We start from the raw sequence: 17413 nt of genomic DNA, 5'->3' as shown, positions 1-17413 counted from the left end.
AAGACTTTGAATGCTTGTAGTTGTGGTTTAATTAAAGAATCTACTTTGGAGCCTTGTAGAGCACTCTGCGTAGGAGATAGGAATGACATGTTGTACCTAGGTAGGAGGAAAAAAAGCTGTAGCACAAAGCAGAGTATGGTGGAGAAGCAAGAGATGTCGCATTTCAGTTCTTTGATGTAGGCAAAAGAGTTTGTTTTCAGGTACAGGAGAAACAGGATTTTAGACAACAGTTCTGACTTGGAGTAAGAACTCCTTTACTACATCTGCTTTGAAACGCTGCTTGGGTGTTTGTTACTGGAGCACACGTGGCTCTTCTGCAGTGAGTTTGCCAATGACAGGGAAGATGCCTGTTAAAAATTAACTAGCAACTGAGATAAACCCCATATGAACAGCTCAGGGAGCACAGTGATTTCATCAGTGTCTGATCTACTTGCTTGTCTCATGGCTGCCCAAGTTCCTTTGTAATATGGTTTTTATTTTCTTGGCTTTCTGTACAGCAGCCTTCTAGATGCCCTGTTCAGCAGTTCCTTCAGGAGAGAAAGTCAGATGCATTTCTCTGAGCAGCTAAGAGGATTCACTTTAATGAGAAGCAAGGTGTTTTGTATGGTATTAACGAAGGACCTGATCTCATGCCACAGAAGGTAATGGCAGCTGGGTCCAAAGCGTCTGCAGTGTGCCTCGCCTGACTCTGGCGGTGGCAAAAGGGCTGAGTTGGAGGTCCAGGCTTCTGGAAGTTGCGGGCAAATTAAACTTGTTTGTAAGCTTCCCCCATTCAGTAGTGTTGGATAATGGAGGCTTTTAATTGTGCTGCTGCTTTTACCTGTCTGCTGCTGCAGGTTAGGCTAGTTGGCCTGTCTCTGCTGTGGCTGTGTATCAAGAGGACAGTGTGTAGCAGTAGGATTTGCGAGTAAGTTCAAGTCAATGGCCTTTACCTACCTCTGGGTGCATGATGTAAACATTTGCCCACTTCTCTCATCTGCCATGTTGGGTGAGTTTACTCACCTTACCTACAGCAGTATAAATAGGGGTGTGGAGAGGGGCACACAGAAAATTCCTACCGGTCCCTTGAACATGTTCAGGGAGCTCCGGGGCAGCCTCACCTCCGCTAAAAGGCCAGTGGGTGAAGCCCGAGACCACTGGTGCAGCCTGTGCCTGTTCTGCCGCAACTCTGTGCGTTTCCCTTATGGGTACAAGATGTTTGTATTCCCAAAAGCGCGGTCATCAAAGGATAGAGCTCATTTGTGTAGTCCGTACACATGCCCAAAGGGAGTTGTTGCCCCATCACTGAGACGTGAAGCAGGGGTTGTGCACGTTGAGCATCAGGACACAGCCATCATTCCAAGGATGTTTTTAATAGCAGGGTTTGAAAATCCCCCTCGTGTATTATTTTGCATGGCGCAAGATTACCTTGTGGTGACTGTTGGCAGCCTTGCATGGTGTGGAGATGCTATGTTCCCGGGCTGTCCCAGGCAGGCTGGCCATTGGAAAACTCACCAGTTGAAGTGTCTGTCAGTGCATTTTGGGGCCAGAAACGGAGTCCAGTTGTTCTGCAGTCCCATACTGGTGAGTGCAGTTGCAGGATTGCCTACATCCCACATTTGTGCCTCCTGTGGTTTCACCTGTAGTTGCCTTGTGAGTGGTCATAGGTCAGATCTGTTTGCCGCACGCTCAGGATATTGCCCTATTTGGGGTCTTTGTGCAGTTTGCTACCTGCACGCTAGGACCTAGTTGCAGTACGCAGGGGATTTCAGTTGGAGCAGCTGGTGCAGAGGGTGGTACCGAATGGGTCTCCTCTGTTGAGGGTCCTCCTTTAGGAAGGAAGAAGACTTGCATGTCAGGGAGAGAAAATCTCCTCCTTACCTTCATCAGGGAACATGAATGTTGGAATTTGCCCGATGTCTTCAGTAACACAGCTCAGACCTCTGACAGAACTTGAGAGAAAAATGAAGAGAGTTGCACACGTTAGGGGCCACCCAGTCTCAGCCCATCGCAGAGGGCTAGTCGTTGCTTGTGTGTTTACTGCCAATGCCAAGCACACTCGGTGGACTAAGTGGTGTGCTGGAAGGGGGTGGCTGAATAGAAGGTGAGGAACAGTGTTAGGAAGAGCCTGAGCGAGGGGCCTGAGGACTGGACCTCTGTGGCCGAGCCGTGTTTGAACCCTTACCATTTTTCTCTAGCTCTCTAACTGCCTATGTAAGCTGATCGAAAGCCACGCGGTGATGAAGACATCCCTTGAGGCACCGTGTACTTTCTCTGCCTATTTTTCATCTTAATGAAATAATTTTTTCAAGCCCCAGTCACATATCTTTATTTGGCAAACAAGTTACTCCAATAAAAGCTGACAGAGTAGCTCACAGTGAGTTTCCCAGTGAGCATGTGAGCATGCCAGGGCTGCTTGCTGATACACAGCCGAGCTGCCAGAATGCCGAGGTCCCCTAACACCCCACAAAACTGTGTGATGCACCTTGGGGGTAATTAAACATCACTTGGTTTTAGCAATCAGCCTTCGGTAATGGAGTTCAGCCAATTAAAATATAATTTTATAAGCAGGATAAAACCAGTGGCATATGACAGGAGGGTGACTGAATTGCTCAATGTTTAATGACACTTCTAACTACGCAATAAAGGTGCCTGGTTCTATGTAAATTGATGTACGCTATAGAGTTGTGGGGTTTAATACTAGTGAGCAGTTTCAGTGTCTTCGAGCCCTGTTTATACACGCCAAGGCACAATTACTAAAGGGATCCCCTAGACTATTACCAAGAGTCATGCGTATTTGATATTTAAGAGAGAACACTAAATGTCCTGTCTGGACATGGAAACTTTGAAGAGCCCCATGGGGTCACAACTTTTCCTGTCCAAGAAATGGAGGTAAGATGACAACATTTCCTGAGCTAACTCAGAACTTCAGAGGGATGAAAGTTGAAGTGTCTTTCTTGGACACCCCTCTGAATCCTACTAATCAAATTTCTTGCCTTAGACAGTCTTCCAAGTATTTTCCTCATTTAAAAGCATAAATGGCACTGCTCAGTGCTTATTTGGGTTTAGTTCTCTACTAACATTGGGCTGGATGTCAACATGGTCTTTGCTGAGAACTCTGGTGGTGCCATCACTAGATCATAGAATCATAGAATGGTTTGGAAGGGACCTCAAAGATGATCTAGTTCCAACCCCCCTGTCATGAGGTGCCACACATCGCAAGATCTGAGGAAAAAATGTGTCTGTGGGGCTTCCCGTTGTGCTGCCTCTGTGGATGGGGAACATGCCGTGAGGGGGAAGACTGACAAGGCGCTGTTCGAGGGCCTTTGAGAGCTTGCAGGACCTGAGGGTTGTAGCCACGGTCAGTGTTTTTTCCCAGGGGTACGCAAAGGTAGGACCGTGTCTGAGGAGACCAGATGCAACTCTTGCGAGGGACCAGACCCTCGTGTGAAGGTGGTGGATCCAGCATACTTGGGATTTTATTTGTAGGGATTTTTGCGAGCCTGTCCCACAGCTGCATCTCGGCATCAGTGGTGTCTGTGTAGAAACAGGTAGTGTACAGGGTGGGGGGGGACAACACAGCAACCTCTCCCGCTCCCCGGTCCCGCTCCCTTTGCTTTCATGCCACCTGCCCGAGCTCTGGCCTTTTGTGACTGGTGTCTTGTTTGCTGGCTCTGTTGTACCCATGGGTCTGCAAAGTACTTTTTGCAAAGCAGCTGTGCTAAGAGCAGGCCAGCTGTGCAACCTGAGCGCCAAATGGGGTTTGTAGAGCCTTTCCAAAGGGAAGGGTGTGTTTTACTGTTCATGTCACACCGCTGTCTCCTCAGAGAGCGCTCCCTTCCCTGCCCACAGTGCACACCTCTGTAGCTTAAATTGGGACTTGTGAGATGGGGCTGTGGCTGGGTGGGTTCGGGGCTGTTTCTGCAGGTGGTGGTCTGGCGAGTCGGGACCTGCAGCAACATCGAGCCCCGCAGGCTCCAGCTCTCCCAGCAAAGGCCGGCACGGCGTCAGCCCTCACCAGCCAGATCTGCTCCAAACCGCTCCTGGTATGACTGGCAGCCAGCTCCCCCTGGGTCAGCTGCCCACAGATTGAGTGCGCATCGACACCCTGCTGGGGATGCATGGACATAGATTTAATAGATTTAATAGTATGGGTACAGGTATTGTGTGCTACGTAACCTCAGGGCCAGAGGACAGTCCCAGGCATGTTTCATTGACTGATAAAGCAGTGGCGTCTGTGGAGTTTGGAAGGTGTATTTCTGTTAAGTTGGCATTGTTACAAATAGACATTTTGAAAGAAGAATCTTTCTTGAACCAAGTGGAAGATTACGGACTATGCTGCCAGACCCAAGAGGGTTTTGCGTAGTCTACAGAAGCTTAACGTTGCCAGCTTCCCTGCAGAGGAGAAAGATAGGCGCTCGCTGAGATACACCTCCAGTCCTTTTGTTGTTTCAAAGCCAATTTTCTTTGAAAGGTTTTTTTTGTTGTTGTTGTTTGCAGTAAGAAGCCACCGGTACTGAACCGGAATGTGTGTGTGCTGCAGTAATCCTGCTTCATACAAAGGGGAGTTCTGTCTTGGACCATCCTGATGGGGAAGAATCTGGTGAGTCTATTTCTTTGAATTTTTGATCTAAAAGGGGGGCAGTGCAAAAGGCAAGGGCAGAGGTGATGTGGTTCCCCCTTCTGCTGGGGCCCCAGTGGTATCAGAGCAATGATGGTGTCTCCCTGAAATCCCACGTAAGTGACAATCCCAACCTTTAGCACTGGTGTTGCATGCAAATGCAGTAAAATCATTCTCTGAGTACACGCTGTACCTTGTCTTTCTTTTGCCAAACTCAGAATATCAGAAGGCTTCTGGATGAGAGTCTGAAATGAGACTATGGACTGTTGAAATGCACAACAAAGAAAAACCTCTGGGAGAAGCATGTGGAAGAGAACTATTCCTGGCCTGAACAGAACGTTAAAAGTCATAAAGTAGAAGGTTAACAAAAACCACTGGAAAAGTGCTGTATTATCTTGTGGTCAGAGGAAGGCAGGATTCGGCTGCATCACAGAGAGAGGAGCATCCTTATTGTGTGTGCTGGCGAAATACTTGGCTTCCTTGCTCAAACACTTAATAGTGGCCTCAGCCTATCGGCCACAATACCCACGCGTGTGCACAGACGTGCACACAGTATGTGCACTTATATATAATGTTTCCTGGTACACAGAGTGCAGAGCTGCTGTAGAGATGGCCCTGTGGCTCTAGGGATGTGGTATCTGTGATACCCGTAGAAGAGTGGTTTGATGGCAATGGAGCCTTGGTTCAGGGTCTTGGGGAGTCCTTTAATAGTTGGATTACAGGAAAACAGTAAAGTGGCAAAAATCTGCCCGCACGCTACAGAATGCGGTTAAATATTACTAAGAGCAAAGAAAGAATTGGTTTGATTCTTAACAGGTATTGGGGAGTAACCTGAAGAAAAATAAGGATGGGATGCCTGATCTATAGAGCAGGGAATTATTTCTGTCTATCCAGAAAACTCAGGTCCACTTTGCTTCATTGTTGGACATATTAAGAAAATGAGGGATGCATCTATACTTTCGACATGTATCAAGCATGTGTATAAGCATGATATCCCATCTGGCTCTCTGGCATTAAATTAGAGATTTCTTAGGAAGACAAGATCACTAAATCCAGTGATCACTCAGATCCAGTAATTGGGTTATTTGCCATGGAAAGAAACAACTATCCTGATCTCAGTAATGTTACTCAGGCTGTTTGTCAAGTTTAAGGAGAGAAGTAAAAAAATAAACCGTTTGTTTTTCAAAAAATAGGCTATCCTAGCCCAAAGCAACCAGCCAGAGCACTGTCTGGAGGACAGTTTGTTTCAAAGCAAAGGAGCAGGGTTTGGGCTTGGAAGAGGTCGTACAACTGCACCAGGAGAACTGGTAAGAACAGAGCAGCTAGAATGTGATTTGATTCATTTTGGACTTACAATGCTGAAACCCTCCACAGAGCTGGGGTCTGAACTCTGTAGGTGCTTCAGTCTCCACTGTTAAAGTTGCCTTTGTGGTCCCTGAAAGTCTTTGGTCCGTTGGCATCGTCCTCTCAACCAAATAAAGCATTGCGGACCTTCGGCATGCGTTTCCTCACTTACCACTAGGTCACTTTGACACAATAGTTGTGCTCTGAGAACGCATTAATTTTCAAAGCTTGAGGAGGTTTCTGTGTTCTTTCAAACCACTGCTGGAACTTACCACTATAACATCATTTCTTTCTTTCTAAAGTTGCAGGTTTACACCAATGCATTTCTAATCTCAATTTTTTATTTTTTTTTTATTGGTGTGGAAAAATCTGAAGTCATAAAACCTTGTGTGACCACAGCACATCAGGATAAAACAGCAGGTAAAAAAGTGTTTTAACCGCCAGGAAAACGTTGATATTTTGGTGTTTGAGATATAGATCTATATAAATAAAAATTGCATAGGATTTAACTAGGCCTCAGTTGACAGTTAATGACGCAATCTTTCTAACATTCACAATTAAAATTGTAAAGACAGCCGGCTATAGTTTATCTTGTCACATATCTTCAAATGTGGAGTGAACAGGTTTCAAGGCGACTGCCGCAAGGCTTGATCCAAAGTCTCTCATTTTATCATTCTTTGAGACAATTTCTCCACCTCATCTGCAGGGAGGAACAACCTGTCATGGGGCGTAAAGAGAGAGAGAGAGAGAGCTGCCGCCTGGATTGGAGGCAGGCGCTGCTGTTGTGAGTGTTCTGCTGCTCAGGGTTGTCTTCTCAACACTAATCTGATTCTTACTAGGGTGGTCATTGTAATCTCCAACTATATTAAAACCAATGTTTTGATTTCCAAGTCTAGGGTAATTTACTGGAGGAAACCTAGGGAAGCTTTTCTCCAGAGTGAATGGGGCTTATTGCATGCACTCCCTAGGGACTTAATGGCTTAGCTCTGATGAGGGGTGAGGTGGCTGCATAGAACGGAACCTGGAAACAAAGTCTTGTACCGGTCCCTTCCGTTGTACTCACTTTGAGATCAGTGAATGCAGAAAACACACACTGCCACTGGTCATGGTACCTGTAATTTATGAAGAATCCATTTTCAATCTTTTTTAGGGAAAAAAGTTGAACATGCCTTTTAAAAACATTGAATTATAAACTGGCAAGAGATACATTTGACAAATGTTTTCATGTTAATTTAGTGCAATTTCTTCTGCTTGCCAAAGTATTTAAGCAGGAATTTCTTGTGGCACTGTTACCTATTTATTAAACCCTAAGTAGGAAGGGCAGTTACAGCCTACTTGATGTAAATACCTCAGGCCATATTCCCGTTTCTTTCTCAAGGTTCGCATGCGAGTGGCAGTACCTGCTCCATCCAGGCTGAGCGTGTGGCTGTATGGAGCTGTCTGAGAGGGCAGGAGCAGCGACAGCTGGAGAGGGATCATCACAACATGGAGGAGGTGACACGAACAGCATCATGGCACAACTGGCTGCAGAGGTGAGTGACTTTGCCAGACAGGCAAAGACTATCCCGGTGTCTGTTGCCAGCCGAGACGTCGGGTGTTAACAAGGCTTTACGGTGTTCCTTGTTTGATTGTAAGGATGAAATGCGTTTGTACAGCACAGAGACTCCTTGTGTCACCTGAGTACTCGTTTCTGTTTACCTTCTGAATTCATTCAAATCCTGGGTTCTAAGGGTCATCTATAAAGGGGCAAAACCCCCTTTTAGTGTCGCATAAATAGCAGATAGATTTCTATTTCAACCAGGGAGTCTCAATCTCAGCTGTAGTGATAGGTGGTAAAGACCATCGTCATCCACTGTAGGGGAACCAGACCAGAATGTGTTAATCTCATTAGATGCCAAAGAATATCACAGTTTCTGCACATTCAGTTATGTGTGGAACTATGGCAACTGCTGCTGCTTGTAAAACGGACGTTTTTTACTGCAGAGGCTCTTAAATTACCTGTGAAACTATTCTTAAAAAAAGCTAGTTGAAAATCATTATTCTTCCTTTTGAATAATACATATAATGCTCATCATATTACAGTGAAATGTACTCTTGTTTTTAAATCTGGTAACAAGAGCTGCTCCACTTTGGTTGAATTGTCATCTTTTGGCTCATTTCACTGCAATAAAAATGAGACTTTCGATCCAGAAATGAAAACAAGATTGCCAATTAGTAGCAAGTAACAGCCTCCTTTACTGATTACTTCAAAATAAGCACAAGGTATTTCAACTATTCACAAATATTTCTGACATATTACAAAGTAATATAAGAGAAAAAGATTATGATCATATTTGAAGCAAAATAGTTTTAGAATGTTTACAAATGCATTGGTTTTACCTTTTCACAATGTTTGTTGATACAGTTTTGCTGGAGACTATCTGTTTGGTCAAATAAACTGCTGCTCTATATACTGTGCTTTGTCCTAGGGGATAAATTGGAAAAATATTTTCAAAACAGTACGTTGTCAGAAACAGGGGTTTGGAATACAACCTCTAATCGTCCTGCAATTTTGTCTTTGTGGACTCTGTTGCAAGGCTTAACATGAGATTTTCTTTTTAATGATGGTTTTATAACATGATATGATGCTGACATTTATTTTACATTGTATTTAAGTATTTAAAAGTTCTGAGAACTATTTCTTCTCCATATACATTTTTTAAGCTTTAAGGCTGTGCCACTAATAACATGTTATCAATCTCCTGTCATTTTCTTAAAGTAATTGTAACATTTGTCAAATTTAGAATTGTAAGCAGCGATGATGATGATGTCCCTCACTTAAAAATCCCAAACTGAACAGAAGAATTCCCTGGGAAACTGCACACCACATGCATGATGCATAACTAAAACATTAGTCCAAAGTTGTGACGACTATTTAGTTCCGTCTAGAGCTAACAGTTGTTCTAGTTCTAAAGAATAAAATGTTTATTATATACAGAAAGGTTGGATGGAATATGGACAATTGACAAAGATCACTCAAGGCATTTCACGGTCTGAATTGTTCATACAGCATTAATGCAGCCGCCCTTTTCGCTTCTGCGTAGGCTCATACCACCTGTGGGAAGGAACAGTTTTGGTTGTGCCAACAGGCTCGATCCTACAAGATGCACGTTCTCTGCTCCAGGCTGCTCATCTTCAACTGAACCAGGAGGTTCTTGCAGGACTGAGAGCCCTCCCTGTAGGGCTTGCTCCTGAGCTAACTGCAAACTTGTACAGCGTTATCAGATGCCAGTTTACATCAGGTGGGGTTTGGTCTTTTGCCTTCAGCATATTACAACAGGAAAAACCACACCAGCATTTTTCAATGAGCACCATTAACTGACTTTGGTAACGTATCTATTGGCACGACCAGCGGGATCAGAGAATATGCTGAACCCCTGTCTTGTACAATAAGAAAGCACAGTTGCCAATTACCTTGCAACTAGAGTCTGTAAATATTAAAAACATAAATATGTAATAACCATACACATATACACAAAACACAGCAGTAGCAATATTACAGGATGCAGCGCCTACTCTATGTAACTGCTTTTTGTTAATACAGATGCAACACCAAAACAAATGCTATTTAATATGAAGCAAACCCTTCTTCAAAGGTCAGTGGCAGTAAGCCAGAGTTCAGGTCCAGGCTGCCGCTAACCTGAGGTGACTCTGCAGCCTGATCTGTCCCACAGACTAGCAAATCTAATCAATGCAAGAGTAGCACTACGGGAGGATAATGACCATCAGTTAACACTAAAACTTTGAGCTGGAGCTTCCTTTTGCCACCGTTTGTAATTAATTCTCCCTTTTTCACAAGTGCTCTTTGTGTGAGTGCTCACCAGGGGGATAAAGTTATTACATACAAAATATGATTTAGGGGTAAGGATTAATAGAAACAACCAGCCTGGGTGGGATTAGAGTTCCCGAATCCTAGGAGGTGCTCTCCATGGTTTTAAGTGGAGTTTCAGCGAGATTGCGCTTAGCAGACCACTAGGAAGTTGTCACACTCCGACTTCTTTTTCGTGCAGTTCTGTTTCAAAGCTTGGTAGGAATAGCAGGAGAAGGGCTAGAGATGACTGTGCTGGTCCACTGTCTTTGCTAATGCTCCTCAGAGCAGCATCCTCTCCTCAAGATCACGTCATCTAGTCCAATATCCCTGGTTCTTCCTTTCCCTTTCTCCCCTTTGAAAATGACCTGGGAATAGAAATAGAATAATTTGAGTGCAAAAATAAAGTAAAATGAAGGAAGCTTTGGTTGAGAGAGGTCTCAACAGTAAGAAAGCAAAAGCATAAGATAGCTCAGGGAATCATAACTGACTTACAAAAGCCTATTTATTCTGCTCAGAATTCTGGCTGGTTTTTCTGTTTCTGATCCTCCCCCTTCTTCACTTTGGCAGGATCTTTGCAACGAACCAGCGGTTCCACACAGAATTGCTCCAGTTGCACCATCTGCTGAGGTGAGATGAAATTCCACACAAGAGAATTTCGGGCGCTTTCTGCGTACCATCTCTGCACTGTTCTCATTCTCCCTCATGGCAAACACATAAAATCCTCTGTATTCTGAAAAATGTTGTCTAATAAATAGAGGAGCTTTCCATTGCTAAAGCACCTTGCAGCTGCCTTAGTTGTGGGAACTAGAAACAGCCATCTCTTACTTAACAAAGTCTGGCTCCTGCAGACTCACGGTAATCTGTAGAAGCACTGGTGCCTTGCAAAATGGCAGTGGAAGTTTAGGCTAAATCTGCTTAAATCCATGCCCGAGTGGGAGAAATTCAGCAACTATAAAGCTTGACTAGAAGGACTGGAGCATAAATCAGAGATGATACACAGAACGGCCAGCTGACTTTAAGAAACACTTCCCATAAATCAGTATTGCTCACCTGTGCTATTGCTGTAGATTCAGAAGCCTGACCTGTTTAATATCATCAGTGGTTTTGACCATGGCTTAAAAATTATTTGAAGCCTACAGCAAAACTTTGTAAGAGTCTGCTGTTATCAGTGAGCTGGGAAGAGTTAATGCAGATTCATAGACCAGAAATTCAGCTGTGTAGTTAAAAATAATTTGGGTGCTTGCTGAAAGCACGCTTTTAAATAAAGGAGTAGGAACAGATGAGGTCAGAGAAACTCTGTGTGGAATATACCAAATTATTTTTTTCTAGAAATAAAAGAATTTGGAAATTATTTTTTTATTCACCTCTATGTTGAATAAATGAATTATTTTTTTAGATATGAGTGATTTTGGGTGTGCTTTAGAAATAATTTACACAGAGCTAATTCTTTAGAAAGTGTGATGAACATTCATATTTCTCCTCAGGTTTCCAACCCCTTCTTTAGATCTGAAATAGAAACTACCTTCAAAGCTAAGCAGAGGTTGAAGAAAAATGCTGAGCTTTTGATGTATCAGTTTATCTCCCAATGTTTCTAAGATTTCCAGATATTAAGAGATTCTCCATGGCACTTCAGACAGCTTCTTTTGATTGCGCTAAACCATTTTGTGTTATTGGCATAGTTAGGTCATTGTTTACCTCCTTGTCCAGATCAGCTGCAGGTATGCTGAAGAGTGAGTTTGCATGTGTAACCTCCCTGCATTATCAAAACCGACTTATTTTCAGTATCTTTGCTCTGGTTTAGCCAGTTATTAATCCACAGGGGATGATCCTTCCTATCCCATGGCACTGTATTATTTAAAGTATTGTCCATGAGGAATCTTGATACAGGCTTTTTGGACACCCGTGTGCAGAGTGCCATTGTCCACTAGACTGCTCTGCTCTTTCCTACACGGTGATTCCCTTAAAAGACGCTCTTCGAGGTAGCTCGGTTCAGGCCTGGCTGTAGTTTCCCATGTGTCTATTCTGTAGATGGGTTTTTTTGGCATAAAACTAATTTGAAAAAACGCACGATGACTCTCTTATCCTTAATGCAATTCCATTGGCAGGGATCAAAGTAGTAAAACACAGGCTGAAACTGGACCCAGAAGACCAGCAGTTCAGTGCTACACCATCTAAGTGTCTTTGGCTTCTCACGCAAAAAGCTGAAAGGCAGCACGTGCATCAGTACTTACACTCTTGATGCCTAGTCCTTGCAAAGTGATGTGTGTCTGTCTCCAGCCATGGCCACCGTTTCTTCCCCAAATGGCTGGTCCGTGAGCACCGTTTTTCCTTACGAAGACTTGGAGAGCACCAGAATGCACCTTATGCCTAAACGACAGGCACAAATCGCTGGCCTGAGCCATGCGACCCAATGGCAGGATAAGATGCGCTGCTACTCCTTCTTTGCCCTTGGGGTCGGAGATGGTCAGATACTGTCCCCCTGCAAAAGAAAAAGCAGTTACGGATTTTTAAATTCTATGTTGCAGGACCAAATGCATAAAAGTCATTTAAAAAAATCAACAAATATAAAAGGGCTCCTCAGGATCCAATGAGCCTTAAATAAAGCATATAGTTGCTGGAACGTGAATCAGAACCGATGCATCTGCCTCCTGCAGGGTAAGAGTTACGGTGCTGGTCTTCTATTTACACTGATACCAAGTTAGGTCTTTCCTATCGAATTTCTTTCTTACAAAGCAAATAATCTATCTTTTGAAAAGGAAAAGTTTATGTAGTCATTTCTGACAACCCCTTGGTGACTACATGATTTTAAGACCACAGTGAATTAAAGCTACTGTGTACATTTACACACCTTGTAAGCTATTTTTGCTATTAGATGGATGAATGAAAAGGCCAGCATAAATGTTATCGTGTAATTGAGCTACAGTTCTGTCCCTTTTGTTTGGGAACTGTGTGAACAGGTAAAGTCTCAAAGTGTATCCATTTGCAAACATGGATAGCCTTTTTGTTTAACTGTAATTTAAATGCTTAATCTGGATTAGATACAGAAAACTAGAAATAGTAATGATTTCCAAATGACTGTTAACTTGATACTACTGTTAGAGAAGACTTCAGGGAGTGTAAGTTGTCAGTGAACATACATACATCATTTCAAAACCCTATTATTATCTCTGATCATGTGTGAAGTAAAGGTGCCATCATAAAAACACCTAGCACATGAAAAGCAGAGAATCTCATAGGTATGGCAACATCCATTAAACCTAAAAAAACCCAACCAGACATATATGTCTAAGTCCCACACGCCCTTTCACATAGGCACTCAAAACTACAATAAATGAGACTTCGCATCTTGAAGAAAACCCACACCTATAGTTTTTCTTTGTACTTTTCATTAAAACTTTTGCGTGAGAACTTTAAAATCAGAACTCACCAAAGTGTGTGTGAGTATCACTTAAGATTTTTTTTTATTATCATTTTTATCTCACTCTGAACCTAGGAATCTTTTTTTTTCATCAGATCAGATTTTTTTTTAATTTTATTAAAAAAATAAAATAATTCCAAGTTTAATGATCTTAAGGTAAAGGTGATATGTAAGCTTCTTAGTTGAAACTGATGATGTAGAAATACTGGGTTTTTTTTTTTAAATATTGTTGACATACACAGTCTTTAATTATAGAATAGAAAAATGCTTTACATTTAAATTGTCACCCTGCTACAACTCAGCCAGAGCTTTATTTTCTGAAAGTTTCTTTTTGAAAGCCACAATTATTTCCCTCAAAAGCTGTGAGATTTAATGACAATGCACCAGGGCTTGTCACACACGTAAAAGGAAAGCCACCCTTGTCTCCAATTCACTACTTCTATGTCATTTTGTAAGTCCCTTTGGTCTCAATGAGATTTAACAAAGCAAAGTATTATGCTGCTGTCTGGGGCCCCAGATCTGCACTTGGGCATGAAGTGGGATCTGTTTGTCCAAGGATCTGTTAAAGTTTTTTGTTATTTGGTTGGGTTTTGTTTTCATAGTTATTGTGTTTTGGTTTGGGGTTTTGTTGTTGTTTTTTTTTTTTTTTAATGCATTGGTTTTGCATCAAGGTGACTGTTAAAATAAGCACAACAGAGTTTAACTAACTGCACCTGTTTGTTGTAGATACGATTGTATCACTCCAAAAGTACTGACTTGACTCATTAACTGCATCTGTTTCAGATAGTTACAGTGACTGAATCCAATCAATAGGAAACAGAGTTAGGTAAGCACAAAGCCAATGTCGCTGTAGGCAAGCCCCTGCAGGAAAAGGTCCCCTCAGATCAGCGTTTTCTGCATGCAAGATAAGCTTATAAGGCTTCAGCATGGCACCTTTCAAAACGCACATTCTGATAAACCAATAAATAGCAAACTTTGAAAGGTGAAAGCAAACACTCAGGCACAAGCTGTGAAAATAAAGCTCTGCAACAAGGTATTCCAGACAGGAGGGAGTGGGTGGGTGACTTCAAGGGACTAGTTTTAACAGGTTATGTCAACAGCAGCAGAACGTACACAGGAAACAAAAAGCTGAGATTGTCCCTGACTGGGAAGTGACACAGGAGGAGAAAAAAAAAAAGTCAAAAAAAAAAAAAGAGTTAAAAATCATAGTTCTGGAACTTAACATGTATTTTGAGTACTGATAATGAATATGCTTTGAGTGACTGACTTTCTGAGAAACAAAGCATGTTTTTAAATCCATTGTTTCAAAAAAGACGTTTGAATTATGTGTGATCTTTTTATCTTTTTAAAATGCCAGTCTGCAAGCAGGAGGCAGCTATGTGTTTTCTCAGGAGGAAGGAGCTCTGCTCTCTGAGTCATTCATGAGACACTTCAAGTGTTGTCAGGAGCACATGAAACACTAGAGCATGCCTGTGGATGGGGAGGGGGCCTGCCCAGTAAGTGCAGAAACAGCCTGAAAAAGGTGCCCAGTCACCTGCTGCAGTGGCAAATGACAGTCTCATCAACAGCAGCGCAAGGACAGGCATGTACAGTGAGGTGGTGCGTAAGGAAAATGGCTCTAGGTGCCCTCACCCTCCCTTAACTTAACCTGTAACATTTTACCGCCTGAGAACGCGTTTCCTTCCCAAGTCTACCAGCCCCTCACATAATGTAAGCATTGTGCACTTCAAAGGCTGCTCCTCTGGGTATGAAGTAATCCCATCATTACGGGGAGCCAGAGATGTGTGTCTAATCTGCAGCGCTGTGGGGCAAGCGCTGCTGGGGGGAGGGTACACAGGCGAGGACAGCCAACCTCTTGGTGCCACTTACAGGAAATTCAGCAGGGGACAAAACACAACTGACTTCTGGCGTTGCAGACGTGCAGTTTTGCTGGGACCTCCCCGGGAGAGGTGTGCGAGTGGTGCTGGTGCCAGCCTCCTCCCATTCTGCAAGTGATGTGTGCATCCTGCACGCTCCTCAGTACGGTCATTGCAAGGGCACTTCTTACCGTCCCAAATATACCCAGTTTCAGAAGTCTCTGCATGGAGACTGAAGGCACCTAACGTGTCTTCTTTCCAGTTACTTAACAGTTTTCCTACACACAGGTTGCTGTAAGTCAGATTAGAATTCAATAAAATCAAACTCGGAGGTTAAACTAGAACATTGTATTTGGCAGCGGAACAAAGACTAGTTCCAGCGCGTTCTATAATTGTGCTAGTAATATGGAAATTACTGTGTTTGCATGGTGGTTTGAAAAATAAGCTTTGTCTCCCCAGAAATAAAGGTTGTTCTCTAGTCCACATTTTTGTTCTTCCTGATTCTTTTAAGACAGATAATCTTTTACTGAATACACGCTCCTTCAGAGACATCCCTAACCAGCTATGATAAAAGCGCAAATTCTCAATTGCTCTTTCATGTTGATTTTTATACACAGCAGAGGTGTGGGGGTGAAATATATCCTGGAACTAACAGGAACAGAAGCTGTGTAAATTCATCATGTCGTCAACCTCAAGCCTGGGTGGTTCTTCAATTACAGGATGTGATCGTAGACCTTTATCTTACCTGACGTGTCTCTCACTGGTTCCCAGTGCAAGTCATCATCTTTGTCCTTGAGCCATCCGCAGAGTCCACTATCAAAATTACAGCTGTGTACCAGCACACCTAGGCAGAACAGAGCAGGTGGTCAAAAAAAGAAAAAAAAAAGTGATTTAGATTGTTTTGGTTGGGGAATTACAGCAATTTCCCTTGTGGCTGACACTAGCAAGTAAATATGAAAATTAAATGCAGCAGAAGGAGCACTAGAAAAAGAATCTACAAAAATACTAAATAAAAGGGATGCTAGTGTTGTTATTAACAATTTACACAATTTTTGACCTAAATCTGTTAAGAAACAAAACTATAAAGGCTCACTTCAGGTGAGTTTTTTTTGGTTTGTTTTTTTTTTTTTCCCCCCTCTTTTTCCAAAGCATAGTTTAAACAAGGGGCATAAGATGCAGGAGTCCTGTAAAAATGTATAAAACCTCAAGAAATCTCAAAAAAAAATCCTAAACCCTAGGCCCTGAACAGGAGATGTGATCTTTACCTGGATCATCGTTCGCTTCAAATTCATCGGCCGTAATCCCTCTTTCAATTTCAAGTATTTCAAACAGATTATTGCTCACTCCAGGCTGGCGTGGAACTGCGAGAAAAGTAGATTTTTTTTTTTTTTTTTTCAGAAATGAATGAGATAAAGTTAGTTAGTGACCTACTTCCTTATCTTTAATAAAAAACAGCAGAGCAGCTCTGGGCATTGTGCTTTTCCTGGGGAATTCAATATATTTAATTATATTTGACATGAAGACTCATAAACTTTATGCCTATGATGTGATTTATGATTTATGTTGTAACATTTATCTGTGCTCTGTAAAAGGTGATTCCAAATCTGCTAAAGGCTCTTCAAATGAAAGCTCCTTTTTAACCAGGAAAAGAAAAAAAACAAACAAAAAAACCCCCCTTTAACCTTGAAGCACACTATTCCCCTCCAAATGCACTTTTTAAAGATAGTCGTTTCTCAAGAAAAGAAAGTCACGTTAAAGCCCTTGCTCAAAGCTGCCGATCCACCCGTTTACAGGAGATGCTTACGGGAGACTCTGAAGAGGGGGCAGCGGCCCTGGGCTGAGGCCCCGCAGCCACCTAACCTTCGAAGCACAGCTGACAGTGCAGCCATCTCTCTGCAAAGGATTAGCGCTCCCCAGACAGTTATCCAGATTGTACCGAGAGGGGGGAAGGAGGAGCTCCAGTGGGAACTGGGAGTCAACTGTAATTCTGCTTTTTGCTTTCTGACAAAGTCCATCCTTCAGCTGCTGTTCTCAGCCACAAGGAGACTTAATGGGCCCAAGAGGTTATTAGACATTCAGCAGCCAGGACAACCTGAAATTTAAGAGGTCTTTGTGGGAACGATGGCCGCCACAGTCAGGTGGCTACAAAGACTTCCACTTACTTCTGAAGACGCTGTGCCAGTCTGTGTACGTCTCCAGAAATAACGCACCAACGTCATGCCTGATGGACAGCTGTCAACTAGAGATAAACAGACTGCACTGGATAGAGCTGTCTTGGAAACTCCTCTATTAGAGACAGGTCTAGCACATAATTAATAACAGTGGGCACATGTTACAGACATGTC

At 42.9% G+C, this 17413-nt stretch overlaps 1 protein-coding gene across 8 annotated transcripts in view; it reads right to left on the bottom strand.

Moving 5' to 3' along the window:
- Positions 1–8158: 8158 nt before the first annotated feature.
- The window catches only part of NPNT (nephronectin), a 54169-nt gene continuing 44914 nt past the window's right edge, over positions 8159–17413 (bottom strand). For all 8 annotated transcript variants that reach the window (XM_054824776.1, XM_054824779.1, XM_054824782.1 and 5 more), the window contains 4 exons: positions 16334–16429; positions 15814–15912; positions 12026–12273; positions 8159–10159 (listed from right to left, as the gene is read on the bottom strand). In XM_054824776.1, coding sequence (XP_054680751.1) covers positions 10064–10159; positions 12026–12273; positions 15814–15912; positions 16334–16429 — 539 coding nt within the window. In that variant the 3' untranslated portion in view covers positions 8159–10063. The remainder of the gene's footprint in view (positions 10160–12025; positions 12274–15813; positions 15913–16333; positions 16430–17413) is intronic.

This window comes from Grus americana, chromosome 4, assembly GCF_028858705.1.
Source record: "Grus americana isolate bGruAme1 chromosome 4, bGruAme1.mat, whole genome shotgun sequence".
Lineage (NCBI taxonomy): Eukaryota > Metazoa > Chordata > Aves > Gruiformes > Gruidae > Grus > Grus americana.
Note: the sequence above shows the minus strand (reverse complement) of the source record. Positions and strands in the feature narration are given on the sequence as shown.